Below are 19924 nucleotides of genomic sequence, written 5' to 3' on the forward strand. Positions count from 1 at the left end.
TTCCTATGCCATTTGACGTCACAAGCGTTTGAACTTTAAAAATTAATTTAAAAAACCACTACTTATCGTATCGCAACTTTGTTTTACGTATGATGTTCATACATGTTACTCTATCATCTCAAAATAAAATAGAAAAATCGAAAACTTCCCTATTCTTTGTTAAAAATTTCAGTTTATACGCATGAGGGTTTTCTTTTTCATAAGAGTAACCAAATCTTTCGACATTTGCGCATATGAAAGTGTTCAAAGTATAGTGCAATCATTGACTTTAGTGCAATAAATGATAATTTTTGAACTGAAGAGAAATAATGTATATTTGAGAGTTTTGTGTGAAGATTTTCTTCTTGACTATGGTGCCATTTCATGATCTAAACTAAATTACCACCAATCTACTATAGGAAAATGCCTACAATTTTTTTCTAAAAATTGTCTAACTACCTAGTTATTGTAGTTACAGACTGTATTATACTTAAAATATAATTAAAAAAAGGAATTTCAGAAGTTAAAAAAAAAAAAATGCATAGATTTAATCACCTTTCTTTAATCTATGATTTAATAAATAATTTTCGTTAAAAGGTCATGTAAAACTTCTATGCAGAAACCATTAAAAAAGTTAAGCTTTTTTTATTTTATTTTGTACCTAAATATTACACTTTTAATGACATTCCTTTGAGTTCCGAATAGAACTAAAATTAGTTGTCTTGGTAATTTCCTTTCATAGTTCTACCTACTGTTAGTTAGAGAAATATTTATGTAATAGAGTTAGTAGCAATTTTTTTTTAAAGTAAAATATTTTCTAAATGAACATTTTGTAGAAAAATATTATCAAATACTCATTAATTAAAACTTATTAATATTTATATTTATGCATTACGAATATTGCAGTAAATACTAATTAGTTAGATTGCACCCCTTTAGCTTTACATACTTTTGGATAGTTTGGACGGTAAAAACCACCTGTCCTGTCGTAAACCAATTATGGACAGTCCAAAACCCAACCCTGCTTTTAGGAGAGAATTAAAACATTAGTTTGCTATTTTAAACTCCTAAAGAAAAAAAAACTTACGCCACTTCATTAACAATGCAACGCATTCATATCGATGATGTTTAACACTTTCATGTGTTTATCTCTGTTGCAATCGTTTGATATCAAATTTCCGATTCATTTCAGAATATTTCAATAGGTGCTTTCAAAGGGTAAATTTTATGCTTCCGTTTTGCCATGTGCATTTTCAAAAAAATCTAGTTTTGGCAGCATTAGCGTTGTTTACTTTTTGTTTTTTTCTTTCTGAAATTACTTTTTTTATTTGACGCTCACAGAAAGTGAGTGCCAAGAGTATTTTTTTCCCTCTGCTTCTGAAGTTATAATTAGATTTTTTTTTTTTTTTTTTCTGTTTACGCCTTTTGAGCTCGCATTCATATTTCAACATTAATCGTGTCTGTTCTAATGTTTGAAGTCCAGAGTTATTTCTACCGATTGTATTTTTTTCCTCTCTTTTTGTTTATTTATTTCTTTATTTTTGTCAAAATATTTAATGCTGCATTTTTTTCAATAAAAACATTAACGTTCCAGCATTAGAAAATCGTGCCAAGAGTAGGTTTCAGTGGAAAACCGCCAAGAGCGCCAACTAAGTGCCGGTTTTTGGTGATTTTTAAGCATGTCTTCCATAATTTGAGATACCGAAATGAGAATTGTATATGAAACCTACAAACTTGTCTCAAAGATGTGCTGCCAAAGCTTGGGTTTTCAATGGAAATCGATTTTTGGATTCCGTTTGAAATTATATGCTTTAGTCTTTTAATGATTAAAAATATCTCTATTAAATACTAGAAAATTGCCCTTCACGGTATGGCAGGTGAAAATTGCTTCCACATTTGAACGAAGCAATTGCTTATTTGGTGATATTTTGACAGTTGAAATTTTAACCCTAACTACAGTAGATAGCATTGATTGTTGACTACTTTTTCGTTTCTTCATTCTCCTTAAATTGCAGTTTACCAATAACAGTTAAGTTATCGGATCCAGTTCAGCCTTGTCTAAATAAAATATTTCCCTGCATGTCAAACATAGCCAAAAAATTTTTTTTTAAATTTTAATAACTTACTGAAATTTTATTGCTTCAACACTGAAATAATGCCGTCATGCTTGCTATGGCGCGAGTTTCATTGTTAATGACGTCAGAGCGTTACTCGATAAGTGAATTGGCTGTTTTATATCTATGAGGATTTTAACAGTGAAGCTTCAAGTGGAAGAACAAGTCCGAAGGGAGCAACAAACAGTCTTGACTGTTTTGACTGTGAACATTTTTCAGGGTTTGAGACTTACGAGCAGGTCTGCGGAGTCGGACTGATTTTGGAGCAACGGAATCAGGAGCTGACGGTTTAAAATGCCGAATCAGAGTTGGACTCATTCCTTTTTCCACAAAATTCACCATTCTGCCAGTGTTTGCGGTGTCGGAGTCGGACTGATTTTGGAGTAATGGAGTCGGAGTCGAAGGCTCTGAAATTCTCCGAGTCGGAGCCGTAGTCGGTCATTTTCGCTCCAACTCCTCAGCACTGCTTACGAGGAGACAGTATAAACTTGTTTCAGGGTTGACGAGAGGCCATGTCAGCCTAGTTGAAAACTAGCGGCCCGGATCGGAATCGGAATAGTTTCAGTTTTATAAGTTTTATGGAGGAAGAGATCGTGTAGACCAAATTGACAAGGGTTGACCCCGACTTGTTCATTTGGGGGGGGGGGGGGGGATGAAACATGGTACTTATATACGAGGGCTGTTCAGAAAGTAAGGAACATTTTGGAATTAAAAAAACTAAGCACAAGGCATTTTTTTAAAAAATATACATGTGAAAGAGTGACTGAAATTCTACTTTTCTACCAGGGTTCGCCGATATACATCGTAATATATATCACGTTCACGATATATACTCCAGTGTTGGACATTAATCAATTTTTTTTTCAATTGCCTTGTTAATTGATTAAAGTAATTGCGATTATAGTAATTGCAATTAAACTATTAATTGTACTTTGCAATTAATTTAATTGGATTAATGTAAATTAATCGTTTCTCACAATGAAAATAATTACAATTATTTTTTTAAATTGTTTTATGAAACAATTAAAACTAACAATTAACTCAATGTATCAATAGATACAGCGCAGGGTTCAGAGTCCAAAATATTATTCGATTTCGTATTTTCGTTCAGTGCTGATTGCTCGTTCGCCGCGAGTCTCGTCTTGACAAGTTTTTTCCACACGTAAATGTTTGTGTTTTAATTAAGTGTTTTAAGTTTGTACCAATCATTGTTTTAGTTTAACCTGTAACAGGGGATGTTAGAAAGAAGGACATACCAGGGGACATGAAATCTCAGAGACCGCTCTGTTTTAATTTTTTTTCTTTAAATCGTGTAATTAAGATACATTTCTGTAATTTCTCTCAGATGTTCTTTTTACTTGTACTAGTACGGAAAAAAAATTTTTTTTGATTGAAATATACCTTTTTTGAGAAAATTTTGCTGGAGCCATAAGATTTTTAGCGGAAAGTCATATGGTGCAGTAAATAATTTATTGCTCGTAATAAAGTTACAGTTGTGCATTGATCTTTTATTTGTTACTAACATATGTATTTAAATAGTTAGATAGTAATATGGTACCCGTCCACGTCCCAGATTTGGTCTGTTGCCTGTAGAGTGTATTATATAAAACCAATAATTATTTAAAAGTTAGTTTTAATTAAAATTCACAAAACAATTGACCATTGTTAATTGCGGTAAACTACAACTAACAATTAGTTAATTGTTAACTGTAGCAAACTACAATTAACTAATTGTTAATTTTCCACAATTACAATTGATCAATTGTTAGTTGTTGTGGTTACGTTTACCAATTAATCAATTGTTAATCTTTAACTGTCCATGCAGTTAAAATTTGCCCAACTCTGATGTATCCGATATTAATTTTGAAAACATCATGATATTTTGATTTTTTTTTTTCAACTACGGTATCTTCCATTTTTAAAGTATGTTAATCATATTAATAGTAAAGTAAGACAAAACAACGTAAGTAGAATAACAAATTTGTAAATTACAGCAGACACGTGTTTCGGCGTTACAGAGAACGCCTTTTTCAATGCAAAAAATTTGCACTGACAAATGCATATTATTTATTTTTGAATTATACAACTGTAAAAGTAGCTAACAGAAGAAAACTTAGTAAAACTGCAAATACTAAATTAACTCCATTAAAATTGATAGAAATGTAAAATGAAATATTAGATATAAATAATGGAAGAAACCTTAATTTTAAATCTATATATTGAAATTATAATAAGGAAAATAAAGAGTGATTTGAAGATGCGTGTTTGATGACTTTAGTTTGTACTAATTGAAAATATCTGATATAATCAAAATATCAGATATATATCAAAATATCCGATATATATCAAAATATCGTGATATTTTCGAACCCTGTTTTCTACACAGTCACCATATAAATTGCGGTACTTATACGGGGAACAAGCTTTGCATTTTTTTAGTCGTAGAGTTACGTCGATCTCAGCCACTCAGTGGCGAGCACCCGAAGCTCCTTGTTGTTGTCGTCTAAACGTTGTGTTGCTATTCAGTTTTTCATTCTTTGAAAAAAGTGAAAACCACTAGGTGCTAGATCGCGACTATAGAGGATGATATCGGATGAAAGAAAATCTCTCATCATCAACCTTCCTTCATCGTGAATGTTAGTTCGACCATTTTAAAACTAAATTCACTATTTCCGAACGGAACTTTCATTCATTACGTTGTTTCGTACACTCCTTACACTTGCCGATAAATTTCTATAAGTTTTAAGGTTTTTTTGCCAACAAAAACCGAATCACAGACCGCACCTCACCATTCACGGGTTTTTTCAATTGCAGCGCACATTTAACATTTGAATGTCGAAAAAAACAGGCAGCTCGGGGATGTTCCGTTGTGATGGCTGGATGCCGACTGAGAGGCCGAGCACACAGACACCAAAATGTATGAGGACTAATTGATCAAAATGGAACATATCCATTTTCTAAAAATGTTCAGGAGGTGAGAAAAACGAATTAGGGTAAGAGCAAAATAGTTTTATCAACTTCTCTGGGTACAGAATTGAGCACAAAAGCGCAGCAAATCATGGCCCAGAGTAAGAAGTGTTTATATGTAAATAAAATAATAGTTTAAAAAACTAAAAAAACACGCTTTCGTAGCAAAATGAGCTAAAAAGTGAAAAATAATCTTTGGATGATAGTAGTTGACCAATCACTTAATTTTAATGTAATACAAAAAAGCGTGGGGTGCTGTCTATTTACATTTTTGCTTGGACAACAAATGGAAGAAATTCAAGACAACTGATAAGAAGCCCCCCACGCTTTTTTGAATTACATTAAAATTAAGTGATTGGTCAACTACTATCATCCAAAGATTATTTTTCACTTTTTAGTTCATTTTGCTACGAAAGCGTGTTTTTTTAGTTTTTAAAACTATTTTTTTATTTTTCTGTTTTTTAGTCTTATGTTGAAGAATTATCAGGTGACGAAATTATCTATAAAATGAGTGCGAGGTAATATCTTAAAATTAAGACAAGGGCACCCCAATGGAAAGGTACTGTGAGTCATCGATGTATTCAAAAAATCAATAATCCAACGTCATATAGGACAAAAATCGCAAAAAATTTTCTCGGATGACTTTTCATCCAGAAGCTCACACCTCTTTGCATTGAAAAAGGTGTTCCTTGTAACACCGAAACACGTGTCTGCAATTTTTTGCGATTTTTGTCCTTTATGACGTTGGATTATTGATTTTTTGAATCTTCAGCACAAAGGTATTTATTCGTTATTCGTTATCATCGATGTATGTTTGCAGAAATTATATTTCATGTTCTAAATTACCTTGGAACATTGGAACAAATTTTGTCTGATGCAGAAAAATTAAAGGTTTTTGTAGATATTTTTAAATAATTTTTGCGAGCATTTTTTGATGTATTTTTAAAATTTTTTCCTTTTTCACATTGTTGGATTTATGCAAAAATATTGATTAAAATGGGAGGAAACTAACAATTAAAAGAGTTAATTAATTAATTTTATTATAGAATATTGCATTGTCATCGGGTCTGAGGTCGCGTGCCAAATTTCAAAAGAATCCGTCCCAGGAAGTGGGCGAAATTTGAGCTGCAAGATTCCGTTACAAGATACATACATACATACATACAGGTGAAGCTAATAAAAGCGTGTTAAAAAAACAAGGAGATATCGCCATCTTAATTTTGGATATGTGCCTTTTTGAACGGAAACCTGAATGTTGGGAATTCCAATTTCATCAAAACCAACCCTAATATTTCACCTTCTCATGTTCTCTTATCGAAGTACATGAACCTAAAAGTAGTGTATTAAAATTTGAGGATTTTGGACATGTGTTCCTTTGGATCTAAAAGTCTTCGTACTACAGATTTTTGCAGGATATGTGCCTTTTTGTTCAAAACAAAACGTGCAGAGGACGGATTTGTTACCTTTTGATCAAAAAAGCCACACTTTACCTTTAAATAAAAAAGGATTTTCCACGTTTAGACTTCTTGAGAATAAGTGATTTGATAAATGTCACCTGAAAAATTTAGAAAATGTCATTAAATGATTTTTCTAAAAAGTGGATATGTTCCCCTTTGATAAATTACTCCTTATATGTGATCGGCGGGCGTTCTTTTCTTTCTGAATAGAACTCACACATCAAGGGCGCTAAATCCAATGATTGGGGTCAAGTTTTTCGAAACTTTCCCATTTTCGAGATTTACGCGATTGAAATGCAGCAATTAATGGTACATTTCAATGGCGTAAGATTCAGTTGCTATCCATGCAACGCTGATGAGACTTACCGTTAGTCAATTAAACTCTTAAATAGCGAATTAGTTTTCAATTCCTTTTTCAAACTCGGTGGCCATATGTGAAGTAGTCAGTCCCTATTTAGTTCTAATATTTAAAAGGTGCATGGAAATTAAAACTTTCCGGATTCTGTCCAGTTCGTAGAGACTTACACTATTGAAATTTTCCAATGTATTCTATATTTCAATCTCGTACATACCTCTCGTTAGATCAGTTTTACCATTATCCCTTTTTCTTGTGAGGCTGAAGCATATTGCATACTAACCGCTTCATACATTAGTTTTTAGTTGTGAGAAATACACTCGAGCGACCCCCCCCCCCCCCCCCAAATGGAGGTCTGAAAGTTAAATAAATTTGTCACAAGACTAAATGTTTTCTGCCCTAAATCCAAGCACAATCCGAAAGAAATGTTTATCAATCGTGAATTGCCAAAAAGGCCGTGTAAAGGTTAAAAGGAATCTTAGTGGAATATCATTACAAAATGGACACTTGCATAGGACGGCACATCTTTCATATATCAGGTTGTCCAAAACAATAGATAATTAAGACTGATAATTTCGTTTCACAGTTGTTCCATGACAGGCCATTGTTACTCGAGTTCTAAATAGTAGAAATAGATTTCCCAATAACACACACACACACATATTTTAAAATGTTCTTTGATGACTTCCTGTTTATTTGCTTCGAAACTGGTTCTATTACTATGTAATTTTTGGTGCCACATTCAATATAATGTTACTTCGAACCGCTTCTCTCGCAAGTGATTTGACTTTTCGAACGGGTTTGTCAGTGTTTGCTGACTTTTTTTTTTTTCCTTTCTGTAAAATCGTTTTGGGCGTGAGTCCGTGGAACGAAACCATAAATAGTTTTCCGTTTCAACTTACGTTCTGAAAAACTCATAAATAATATTTAAATAAAGCTTCATTTATGCTGTTTTGGGTTTTTCATTTGTATTTTACTTCAATATTTGCATTAGAATGCTTAAAGTTCAATGTTTTGAGATGCAGCATATCCTGAATTTTGAACAATAATTCTGAGCTCTAAATTTTTCATTCGTTTTGTGTTGTTTATTTCGATGCATAATAGGAGGGGGGGGGGTAGACAGGAAAAGTTTTTCGCAATCGAGGATTGCAACCAGTTTAAAAAAAAATTTTTGAAACTTCTTTTTTTTTCTTTTTAAATTTTTATAATCTATACGTTCAATATGCCGTGGTTTTTGAGCATGTGATTTAAAAAATAAATATTCGTATATCGTATCTAAGCCTTGTTGCAAGCTCGTGTTCCAAAAATGTTACAGAATGATAACAAGTGCGTCTTATCCGAAAGAAATAGCTCAAAAAAAAAAAAAAAAAAATAAATAAATAAATAAATAAAATAAAAAAAATAAAAAAAAATAAATAAATAAATAAAAAAAAAAAATAAAAGGAAAGATAAGCACTATTTTCACATACGAATAAAGCAGGCGTGAATGTTTTTGTGGTCAGATGGCAGTCAAAAAAAGAAAAAAAGAGATAGGAGCTGGGGGGAATTTACACACAGGAATATTTTCTCATGTTTCTCTTCAGAAAAGTTAAGGAAATTCACCCCCCCCCCCCGCCCAAATGCGTACTTTCAAAAGTGAAAGCATGCTTCAACCCCTGGTTTTCTTACGTTCTCAATGTAGTGGATGTTTTAATTGTGCTTTTACGTAGCGCTCACTTTTCCTTCACGAAACCAAAAACTATTCCTTTCTCCTGGCTTATTAAAAGCTTAGTTTGGTCTGAGATTATTGGACGTAATCTAATTTTCATGTTTCACTTCCTTCCAGGGCAATTTCTCGTAACTTTTCGGCATTCTCCGCAACTGGACCATGTCTAATGTCTTGTTTCTGCTCTCGGAATTCACATTCAACATAATTCAATCCTGGATTATTATGAGCGAACTATGTGATGTTGCATAACTCTATTTACCACTTTACTTTGGGAAGATGAATCTTGATCTATTTCTTTTCGTTATTGGTGGTTTTTGTGTCAGGTGTAACGTACTTAGCGCATGGCTTCAAAGAGATTTGTTTACAACATCAGTTTTGTTTCGTCTGGTTTTCTTTCTTTTTTTAAAAAAAGTTTTATATTAAGTTAGGAAACATTTAGGGCTTGTACTTGTTCCAACTTTTCCGGAAACGTATCAAGTACCCTGTAAAGTTGAAAATTAGCGATCGCCACTCGCCACGTGGCGATTAAAGTCGCAAAAGTGGCGATTAAAAAACGTCATCGATCGCCACCCCCCGGTCGCCACTCTTGCTCAGTCACTCTACAAATTCATTTTTCTTAAGATTTAAAATATCGTTCCCGAAAGTAACCCCTCCCCCTTTTTTCTAAACAAAACTTGTAAATTTTAGGAGGGAGGGTTATAATCGAGATTTTTTTGAAAAATTAGCCAAAATAATTGTTTTTAGTAATATTAATTTTAGGGTACAGAAAAGAAATGATAAGTAAATGACAGTTAATGTTAATGAAGAGTGAGAAATTAATTAATTAAATCCTTTCATAATTCTCTTGTAATTGCACGTGAGCGCCATTTTTTTTTTGGTGAAAGAAAGGATTTTTCTCCTTAAGTTGGCAAACCCCCTATAATTTAACGCTCTAAAATTCATCATGTGCTGAATGAAATAAAGTTACAGTAAAAGAAGCAAAATCTTAATGTTCTTGTTTCAAAATCGAAACATAAATGACAAGCACGACCGCAATTCGCTATGAAAATCGTAATTTCGAAAACTTCGATTTACAAAATTCGCGAACGTAAAAATAGACAAATCTCTCTCGATTTAGTAAAATATACATTTCTGATGATAAACTCGTTCAAGTACTTTATTTTTGCTTTTAAAAAAGATTATTTTTAAGTTTCGCACTACTTTTTAAGCAACGCGTGTCCAAAATGGAGTCGTGTTAAAGATTGCTTATTTTCACTAGTCAGAACAAAAATGCGGTTTCCAAAATGAATAAAAAGCAGTACGAATGCACAAATTTCATTTGTTATACAAATGAACAAAAAAAAAAAAAGGCGCCCTTGCATCAAAAGGAGTTTAGACATTCTCTGTAAAGGCTTCCTAAGTAAAGCAGAAAATGTCATCTTTTTTTTTTTTTTTTTTTTTTTGAGAGAGAGTGACAAATGAAGATGATCGGAAAAAATTTAGGTGAAGAAAGGGGGGGGGGGGGGTTAAATTCGGGATTATAAAATGATTTCACTTTTCTTGCGTGTGAGCGATATTCTGATGATATTTTTTTTTTTTCATTTTTAATAAAAATTTGAAACATAGCTGCAGTTTTAAAAAGTGGCTCCTTTCTTTAAAAAGTGGCCACTAATAAAACTGAGTCTACCGGCCACTGGCTACTAACCAAATTTCCCAGTTTCCAGCTTTAGTGTCCTAATATGTCATAAACCTAAACCATCTAGAAATTCCTGAAATGTTTCTGCATTGTGTGATGCTCCTGTGTTTTTCAGACATTACCGTGCCGAAATATTCATTCAGCCTTTCAAATGTTTCCTATTTACTATATTTTTCACACACATACATGCACACACACCTTTTTTTGTGTGTGTGTGAAAAAGGATTGCTAAATTTTATGGTGTGGGGGAATGTGGAGCAAAGTGAAATGGTGAAATATTTACTCTGCTTTTAGCGCCAGCTATCTAGTAATAGTTAAACTATGTAGTAACACATGTAGTCAATCAAGAAAAATTACCTTAGAAAATCAAAGAATATGATAATACAAGCAAGTTTCCAAAACTGATACCCATATTGTAATATTTTGTTGCAAATAAAAAATTATTTTTGGTATTATTAAATGATAAATTTGTTGTTGACCTTTGAATTATTAATTGAGACCTACTAATAGTCAGTGCAGTACTTATTTGTTTGATATTAAACTTATTTGTATTTTAAACACTTTGTCAAGTGCATGCCCTAAAGTGAAGTAGTTCACTTCATTTACTTATTCAGTCTTTTACCAATTGTTTACGTATTCATTTATTAATTAGTTCATTTGCATTCCATCGTTTCATAATTCCCTTATTTATTCCTTCATTCCCCAAAGCAGAATACTTAACGATGTTCTGCAACGAAAAATCATTTGACCAAAATTGTTCTGCAAGTACCTCAAGCATTGTATACACAAGCAACCTATGTGACTTTTTCCACAAATCCCCGAAATCAAAATCGTTCCATACAGATTTTTTTATTTACAGGTGTTCGTACAGTAATGTGACCAGACGTCCCGCTTTTGGCGGGACAGTCCCGCTTTTTGTCTAACTGTCCCGCTGCAGGAATGTCCTGCCAAAGTGTCCCGCTTTTTCGAAAAAGTCCCGCTTCTTTTGTTGAAATTCCGTCACACAAGAAATATAACGTACAATCTAGATTTTTTAAACATTTTTTCGATTTTTTGCTGTCAGTAAACGTAAGAACGCCATGTATAATGTTATTCTTTAATGTTTAATACGCTGAACTACCTCCACCATGATTTGAATGGAAGAGGAGGAGCTGTTAAGCGTCAGGTGTTGGCTGCGAACTGAGGAAAAATAAATTCTTTTCATTCATTGTGATTGTAACTGTTACACGTTGTGATTGTAACTTCATAATATTACGAGATGGGTAAACGTAAATGCGTTTTGAATGACAACTTGAAAAATAAATTTCCATTTCTCAAAAAGGTCGACCCCCCCCCCTCATGTGTCCTGATTTTTAGCTTGAAAAATCTGGTCACATTTATCGTACAGGTCAAGAAATCCTGGAAAGTCATGGAAAAAAATAAGCAAATTTTTCAGACCTGGAAAAGTCATGGAAAATTGAAATTTTCATTCAAAGTCGTGGAAAATCATTTAAAGTCATGGAGAAAGTAACAGTAGCTAAAAGAGCATGAGAAATCTTGAGTGATTTCACAGTATTGCACATAAAAGCTATTAAAACTGGAAAATTGAACGATCCCAAAAACAAATCTGAATTTCGAAATCTCATTACATCCACATCTGTAGCAGCCGCTGATCTTTTTTTGCAATGTGATTTTACTGCTTGGAAATCATTTATTTTGAATTTGCCATTACTTTTAACATTTCTTACATTTTATTTTCTGTACTAGCGAACTTGCACGTTCTTGATTTTGCCACGCCCACTCAAAAGACGCAATTCTATTGCGTCCGAGTTTGTTTCCATCACTCGTAAAAACTTTTATTAAATTTATCAGGTTTATCTTAATGTGGCTGACAGTTTTAGAAAATAAAGAACTTTAGTCATGTGATAGAATACAGAAGTCGGGGAATCCTTATACTCTAAAACTAGTGCTCAACATACAGCCTGCAAAACTTTTTTTTCCTTCTTGATTTTGATCACAAAAAAGGATTTTGTCGAATTATCCTGTATAAAATTCAGACATTGAAAAAAAAAAAGAAAGAAGAGTTTTTCTGTTTTTGTGACCAATGTGTGTAATGCATCAATAAGTTTGAACAGCATTACTTTCGTAGTTGGATCCCTTTGAAATCGGTAAAAAAAAGAGAAAAAAAAAAGTTTTTGATCCAAAAAAATGCCATAATGAAAATAATTTTCTGGAAATGAACTAAATGTTGATATTTCTGGGAACTTAGTTGTAATTTTATTGGGAAATTTGCTCTTTGCTTTTGTAATGTATTGTAATTAAATAAAATTGCTTTTTTTCTTTTTGATTTTTTTCTTTCCTTTTTATGATTTTTAATTTTGCTGGGAGTTTGTCGTCCGTTTGGGAATTCCATTGGACACTCTTGTCAAGGGGGAGGGGGGGGGGGAGAGATCCTTTTTGTGCACACATAAACAAAGCAGCTGGGCGATCTGTGACCGCTGCATCCTGCTAGATAAAAAAAGTTTCAGCTGTAGAACTGGAAAACTTAAGCTGCCTTGAATCTAATATTCTTCTGTATAATTTTAAAATACATTATGAAACTAGCATTCTAGACTTGCTTGCATTTAATATTATTCTCATGTGTATTTTATATGTTCTCTTATGCGTGTTAACATCCTGAACTTTCAAAAGCATTTTTTCAATGAGTTTTGAGTTGGCTATACTAAACTAGGAATAATTTTGCAGAAGGCGAATGAATTAGGCCTGGCAATGAGTTGTTTGTACCTAATATTGACGAGACCATGTTTTTTTTACTCTTATTCTGTTTTATTTTTTATCTTATAATATAATTTCCCTCGTTGTTTTTTAATATTTATTTAGTGAAGTTTTTTCCCACAAATTTTATCAACCTCGGGTCTGTAGCTCAAAAAAGTTTGAAAAGTTGTTTTAGAACATGTATTCGCTGAAAAGTTGTTTTAGAACATGTATTCGCTGAAAAGTTGTTTTAGAACATGTATTCGCTACTTTAAAAAATGTATTAATTCCTAAATTTGGCAAATTTTTCAAAATGTAGAAGGAAGTTTTCTGTACAAACCTCATTTATGTGGAAGTGTTTATGTGAAGTGTCTGAAAGTATTCTGTGTAATTGTAACTTTTCAAGGAGTGCACACGTAGGGGCGTCATGATGCAGACTGCGCCATTGAAATTTTTTGTGGGGTTTGTTTTATTGTGTGTTTTTGTCTTTTTTTTTAATGGGGGGGGGGGGGGCGATCGTTTGTGCAGTGGTTTTTCATGGTATTTGGGGCAGAGGGTGAGCCCTTGCTCGGGGGGGGGGGGGGAGTTGCACTCTTGGTAACTTATAGGTTTGTTTACCACAAATATTTATTGTGTTAAACTTCTTAATTTCAACCTTCACGTTTATATGATACAAATTCTTATTGAATGTTTATTTTCTTTTATTTAATCATCCGTGAATCAACTGGTTTAAATGTGCATTTTTTTTTTTTCCGAATTTAGAATAATGTCTATTTTGAATATTCTTTACTGTTTTGTTTTGAAATTTTACTTTCTTGCTCATACTTGATAAAATATTTTCTAAAGAAAAGCGTTTTTTCTTATGAATCAAATTTTGTTCTCTCTATCTTCCAGTCAGTTGTTCCCTTACATTTCTTGTTAAATTAAACCAAATCATATTTTTGAAATTGTGAACAGTTGTCTTGACAAAGATTTGGTAAAAATTTTCTCTCTTGAATTTTACTTGAAAATACTTATGTCTTTTTTCCTTTTTTTTTTGTAGGAATCAAGTGCCCTGTTTGTTCAAAATTTGTACCACCTGATGACGTGGAGTGCCATTTAGTTATGTGTCTTACAAAGCCAAGAATAATTTATAATGGTATATAAAAAATTTCTTTCATTTAAGCTAGAACAATGTATAGTGAGGTAGAAGAACAACTTTTGCAGTAATTTTTCGTTAAACTGTTTTAGTTTAATTATGTTGGCTTTATACTTTAGTAAATTCTTTAGTGTATCTTCATGCTGTTTGTAGAATATCATAATTTGTTTTTAACGAGCAAATTTCGCTTAAAGCGAGCAATACTTTAGTGCAGGGGTAGAAATAAGAAAAGTGTAGTCCACTGGTCCATGGGACCAGTAACTAAAATATTTTGACTGGTCCGAGCAAACTTTCACTGGTCCGTTTACACGTCCCAATTAAAAACTGAAAATAATTTAAAATTACAAAAAATATATACCTATATTTTTGCATATTCTAATTGAAAAATATAATCTAAGCATCATTTAATTCAAAAATTTATTCCGAGATGAGTTAAAACATTTTTACATCATCATAAATAGAGAATCTCATTAAAAAAAAATTATGAAAATCAAATTGAATGAGGTACTAAACACAAAATTTTAACAAAATGCAAGGAAGCAAGCTATTGGACAGCAGAAGCACATTTTTCTTCTTTGTCCACTTTCTAGACATAATGTCACTGCTGGTATTGGATTAAATAACTCGATGTCTACAGTATCCAAATTTATCCGCATTAAATCATCGAGAGAGTCTGTAGATAAAGAGCTACGCCCCACACCTGCTGTCACACCACAGAAAGCACACTGGTCAGTGTGACTCAGTTTCTCTTTCCCATTGTGTGTTTATTTCACCTCCCCTTATCATTCTCCTTTGCTAGATAACTCCTTGCCTGACGCATGCGCAGAAAGGGGGAAGAAACAAATTTTCTTCATCGTGAGGATTGAATCGTCCCGATTGCGATGGCAAGGGCCGGTGGTCCGATGGACCAGTGATAATTATTTCTTGGTGGTCCGAGTCATATTTCACTGGTCCTGGACCAGCAGACCACTGTAAATTTCGAGCCCTGCTTTAGTGATTCATAAAATTTCTACTGACTTCCAGCTGAGCTTATCCTTTTATGGTAAATTTTCTTTAACATTCCAAAGTCAACCAAAGTTAGTGATAAATTATAAATCCTGAGAACATGCGATGATAACCCTTTTTTTTAATATGTAGTGTAAAGTAGTGTAAAGAAGCATATAAAAATACATATGTGTGTTCCTCAAAATCAATGACATAAGAAAAATACATTCAGACAGTTCAAGGCAAAGTAACCAACTTATTTGGTACTTTTCAGTGATTAAAAAGAAGAAGAAAAAAAGCAACTATAATGAATTTTGATGATTTTTTTTTCAAGATCCTGTTTTTTACAGCATTCGGTTATAATGAGGTTATAAGGAGCAAATATTGGAGGTTATAAGGAGCAGCAAATATTGCAGTCCCTTTGTGGTGCTCGTTATAAGGGAGTTGAATTGTATACATTGAATTAAATTCGTTCAACTTCACTGTGGGCGTAAAATTAATCATTTACAGCTTTATGTTTTATGAATGTTATGCATGAGAAAAGACAGACTGTTTTGTACTCTTGAAAGACTAATTTTGCATTTATTTGCTCATTATTTCTTGATTTTTCATAGCAGTTAGATATACTTTTATTTTATTTTGTGCATTACAGAAGATGTTTTAATAGAAGACAAAGGTGAATGTGTGATTTGTTTAGAAGAGCTAACTCAGGGCGATACTATAGCCAGATTACCTTGCCTCTGTATATATCACAAGGTGTAAGTAATTTACTCCACACTTCTCTCTGACATGGTTCAGTAGTGTCGATTTGTCCTTGTTTTAATCAGGGTGTGTTTGATTACATAATGAAAATATGTCATACGTCATTGCAACTCCTTGTTGTTTTTTTAAATCTTTTTATTTATTTCATTTATTTTTTTTGTTAAATTATCAGTAACTATATGGTTTTAGTTATAAAGAAATATGTACATATGATTTAAACGTCAAAAATGAGTTTTACCATTCACAGATACTTTTAATGTCAAGTTGTAAATAGTTGGTTAGACATAAAAACCTTTAACTTCTTTTTTTAAAAATCATGAATCCCTTGCCCCTCTCCCACCCCTTGACTCAGAAGCAAATAATGAAATAATGACGCAAAAATGCAATATTATTACTGGGAGTATCTGTATATCAGTTTAAACATTCTCTGTGATCATGTGAGTGTCACATTGTTTCTGAAATGATCTTTGTCTCTCATTTAATATAGCAACCCATAAGTTGAGTAAAGGTTATTGCATCAAATAATTTAGATTAACCAGCGATAGACATTAGTTTTCAATGTATGATTTTCAAATCAATGATTTGTTGTGCAATGTCAAATTGAGCGCTAATATTATTTGCTTCAACCAATGCTGCATCCAAGGGCAGTGTTTAAAGGAAGCAACATCCTCTCATCGCAAAATAAATTAATAGGGTGAAAAAAATACTTTTAAATTGCGTTTAAAAACCTGCGTACTAACTGGAACAATCAGTGTTTAAATAGAACATAAAAGGTTAAATTTTCAAAATTTATCCTCACACAAACATGCTTCATGTAATTATTCAATAGGAAATATTTAATAAAAGCTGTCAAACATTTTATTTTAGGTGCTTTTCCCATACAATAAACAAGACAGAGTTCTCATAAAAAGTAATGTTTCATTCCTGAAAATGTAAGAGAAATGTGGTGTTCTTTTTACATTTGTTGCAACAGGAATTCGATTTTCGGTCTTTGAAAATTAATCAGTCTGTTACTGAAAAATAATGTGATTAAAACTAAAATCACTGCTGTTTATGAAGCCATATTAAATACCCACTTGATGAAGTTTTTTTTTTATAGCATTTAAAATATATTTGTTATAAATTCTATAACAGTAAAGAAAAATACTTTGCATTCAAGGAAAAGGCATTTTGTTGCAATATCAGTATTTGTTCTTGTAGCTTGAGAAATTCAGCATTACTCTTTTCCCCCTCAACACTAGAATCACACATTATCAAGTTACTGTTTTGGAGCACAATTAGGATTTAAAAAAAAAAAAAGTACTTAAAAATAATACCGGAATGGCATACTACACAGTAGAAAAGTATCAGAGCACCATTCTTGCTCCTTCCAGCCCCTTGTTTAATGTTATACAGAAAGATTAAGAGACTGAACAAAGCAGAGATCAAAGCTCGTGTCCAAAATCATTTTTGGGCACCAAGTGTACATAATCGTTTAATTGTATGACATAACATGCTATTATATAAATTTTACAGAATTAATGATACACGATTAAAACATACAATATCAGGTACATCATGTTAAAATATTTTATTTTAGTCATGTTGTTTAATGGTTTTGCCATATTATTTGAAAAGTTATTTTTCCATCTTTGTGACAGAATATCATTGTGCAAGATCTATTTAAGATAAAACATAAATTTTGTAGTTATGATACAAAACTTAAAAATGGGGAAATGAAAAATCAATATTTTAATCATACAAATACAAATGTGACGACCAGCAACAGGTTCTGGGTCCAGCTAGGCTGGTCTTAGTAAGTTTATTAGTCCCCAATGAAGATGAATGGCCCTCCTAAAGCTAACCACCCCCTTGCTCATTACCGCCTCTTCCAGTAAGCTGTTCTAAGTGCCCTACTAAAGTAGTAATTTTGCCTGATTTCCAGGTTAGCCTGAGATTTGAATAGCTTAAAACAATGACCCCTCGTCCTGCTTTCCATGCAAAAAGTTAACCCATTAACATCTTTTATTTTGATAAATTTAAACAACTGAATCATGTCCCCTCTGACTCTCCTCTGCTCTAGACTATACATAATAAGCCTTTTAAGTCTGGTTTCATAATCTAAATCTGTAAGTCCCCTTACTAGTCTAGTAGTTCTCCTTTGAAGCCTTTCCAATACAGAAATATCTTTCCTGAGATAAGGAGACCAAAACTGAACAGCATACATGAGGTCTTACTAAACTCCTCTATAAAGGCAGAAGAACTTTCTTAGATTTGTTTGAAATCTATCAGTTGATAAACCCAAGCATTCTGTTGACTTTGTTACACTGTTGACTAAACTTGAAACACGGATTTATTAAGACACCCAGATCAATAACATTTTTTGCCTGACTTATGACCGAACCCTGTAAATAAACACTCGTACGCTTATTATCATAACCTAAGTGTAGCACCTGACATTTCCCTACATTAACTGCCATACTCCACTTATCCCCTCTCTTAGTAATATGATCTAAATCCTCTTGAAGCTGTTATACAGGGTGTCCGAAAAGTCTTTCACACATTTAAAAAAATCATAGAAAACCAACAAATTGTCTTCTGAATTTGTGGTTTGCACCATAATACTTCACAGTTTCAAGAGTTTTTTAGACATCGAAAAAAAAAAAAAAAAAAGAAAAGGGGAAAAAAAAGAAGAAGAAAAAAGGCATTTCACAGTAAGGGTATCAGTATATTCTTCGTTTAGTAATTTTCATTCCTTTTTGTTTTTTCCCATGTCAACAAAAACGATTTAAAAGTTACTTTTAAATCGTTTACTCTGTACTTTTTCTTCATTTTCTACAACCCCCATAACTTTTACATCATCAGCAAAACAATTCATGCTTCAAGAAATATTTTCATTGATGTCATTCATAAAAATAATAAACAAGAGAGGCCCTCCAACTGATCCCTGAGGAACCCTGCTTAAAACATCACTCCAATTAGAATGATTCTTCCTCATGAATGAAAACATACCGAAAAAAATTGGGCGGTGGTTGAATCCCGACTCCCCCTCCCCCTTCTGACTGTGGCTTTGCCTCTGACAATTTTAATTGCTATCTATTTGTCTGTCTACTTTTAAAGCTTTTAATTTGTAAATGTCTGTTTTAATGAAAATGCAATTTTTGATGATAATTGTAATTTCTTTATTTCTTCTTAGTTGTATTGATGCCTGGTTCAAAGTTAATCGCTCTTGTCCCGAGCATCCTCTGGACTGAGACTTTCAGAGACTTATAGATACATCTGTGATTAATGGCTGTATATTGTGTGTAGATTATGAAGTTTTCTTTCGTTTGCCATTATATGCTATTTTTGACTGAAACAGAACAACTTGTTGTATGTTATGAGATACAGACTATATATGGAATATATTAACATTTTGTAGCGCCTTTAATCAAGTGCTTATCTTTTGTAAAGCACTTGCATTTCCAAATCAGCAGTCGGTGCTGTTTCATCTGAAAATAAGCAAGAAGGGGAAAAAGTGCGAAGTTTTTAGAGCGTCAATAAAATAAAGTTTGTATTAAGAAAACATTAAAATTGAAAATTTACTACAAGTGTATCATTGATGTTCCCTGAAGACTAATCAATTATCTTGATATAAGTTTACTTGATATTTTTTATCCATGCTTCACTGCATCAGTCTGATATGGCCTTAAACATCTCTATAAAAACCTGTTATTGTCATCAAATTAAAAAACTTAGCAAAAAAGGGATTTGATCTTTTTTTTCTTCTTTACTTGCAGTTTAAAGCTGTAATTTCCAGAAACAAATTTTTGTATTCATCATTGTAAATTTTGTGCTTAGTAAAGTGTTCTATTGAGTTTTGTATGTCTCTCATTCATTAAAAAGAGTATTTTTAACTAAAAGAATGCACTTTCATGCAATAGGTTTCGTTTTTTAACAACATGAGTTAGTTATTACAGTTTTTTTTTCTCTCTTTCTAAACTGTTAATAGGTATTTCAACCCCTTCCCTCTCACTCCCGTGAATAGGCCGGGCTGGGGTTTCGATCTTCATTTCTCGCCCCCGTGCTATTGC

At 32.6% G+C, this 19924-nt stretch overlaps 1 protein-coding gene across 1 annotated transcript in view; it reads left to right on the plus strand.

The window, feature by feature from the left end:
- Positions 1–19707, plus strand: part of LOC129219725 (E3 ubiquitin-protein ligase znrf2-like) — a 76035-nt gene extending 56328 nt beyond the window's left edge. The window contains exons 2-4 of the mRNA XM_054854013.1: positions 14031–14126; positions 15763–15868; positions 19048–19707. Coding sequence (XP_054709988.1) covers positions 14031–14126; positions 15763–15868; positions 19048–19105 — 260 coding nt within the window. The 3' untranslated portion in view covers positions 19106–19707. The remainder of the gene's footprint in view (positions 1–14030; positions 14127–15762; positions 15869–19047) is intronic.
- Positions 19708–19924: the final 217 nt, after the last annotated feature.

Source organism: Uloborus diversus, chromosome 4, assembly GCF_026930045.1.
Source record: "Uloborus diversus isolate 005 chromosome 4, Udiv.v.3.1, whole genome shotgun sequence".
NCBI classification, from domain to species: Eukaryota; Metazoa; Arthropoda; class Arachnida; order Araneae; family Uloboridae; genus Uloborus; species Uloborus diversus.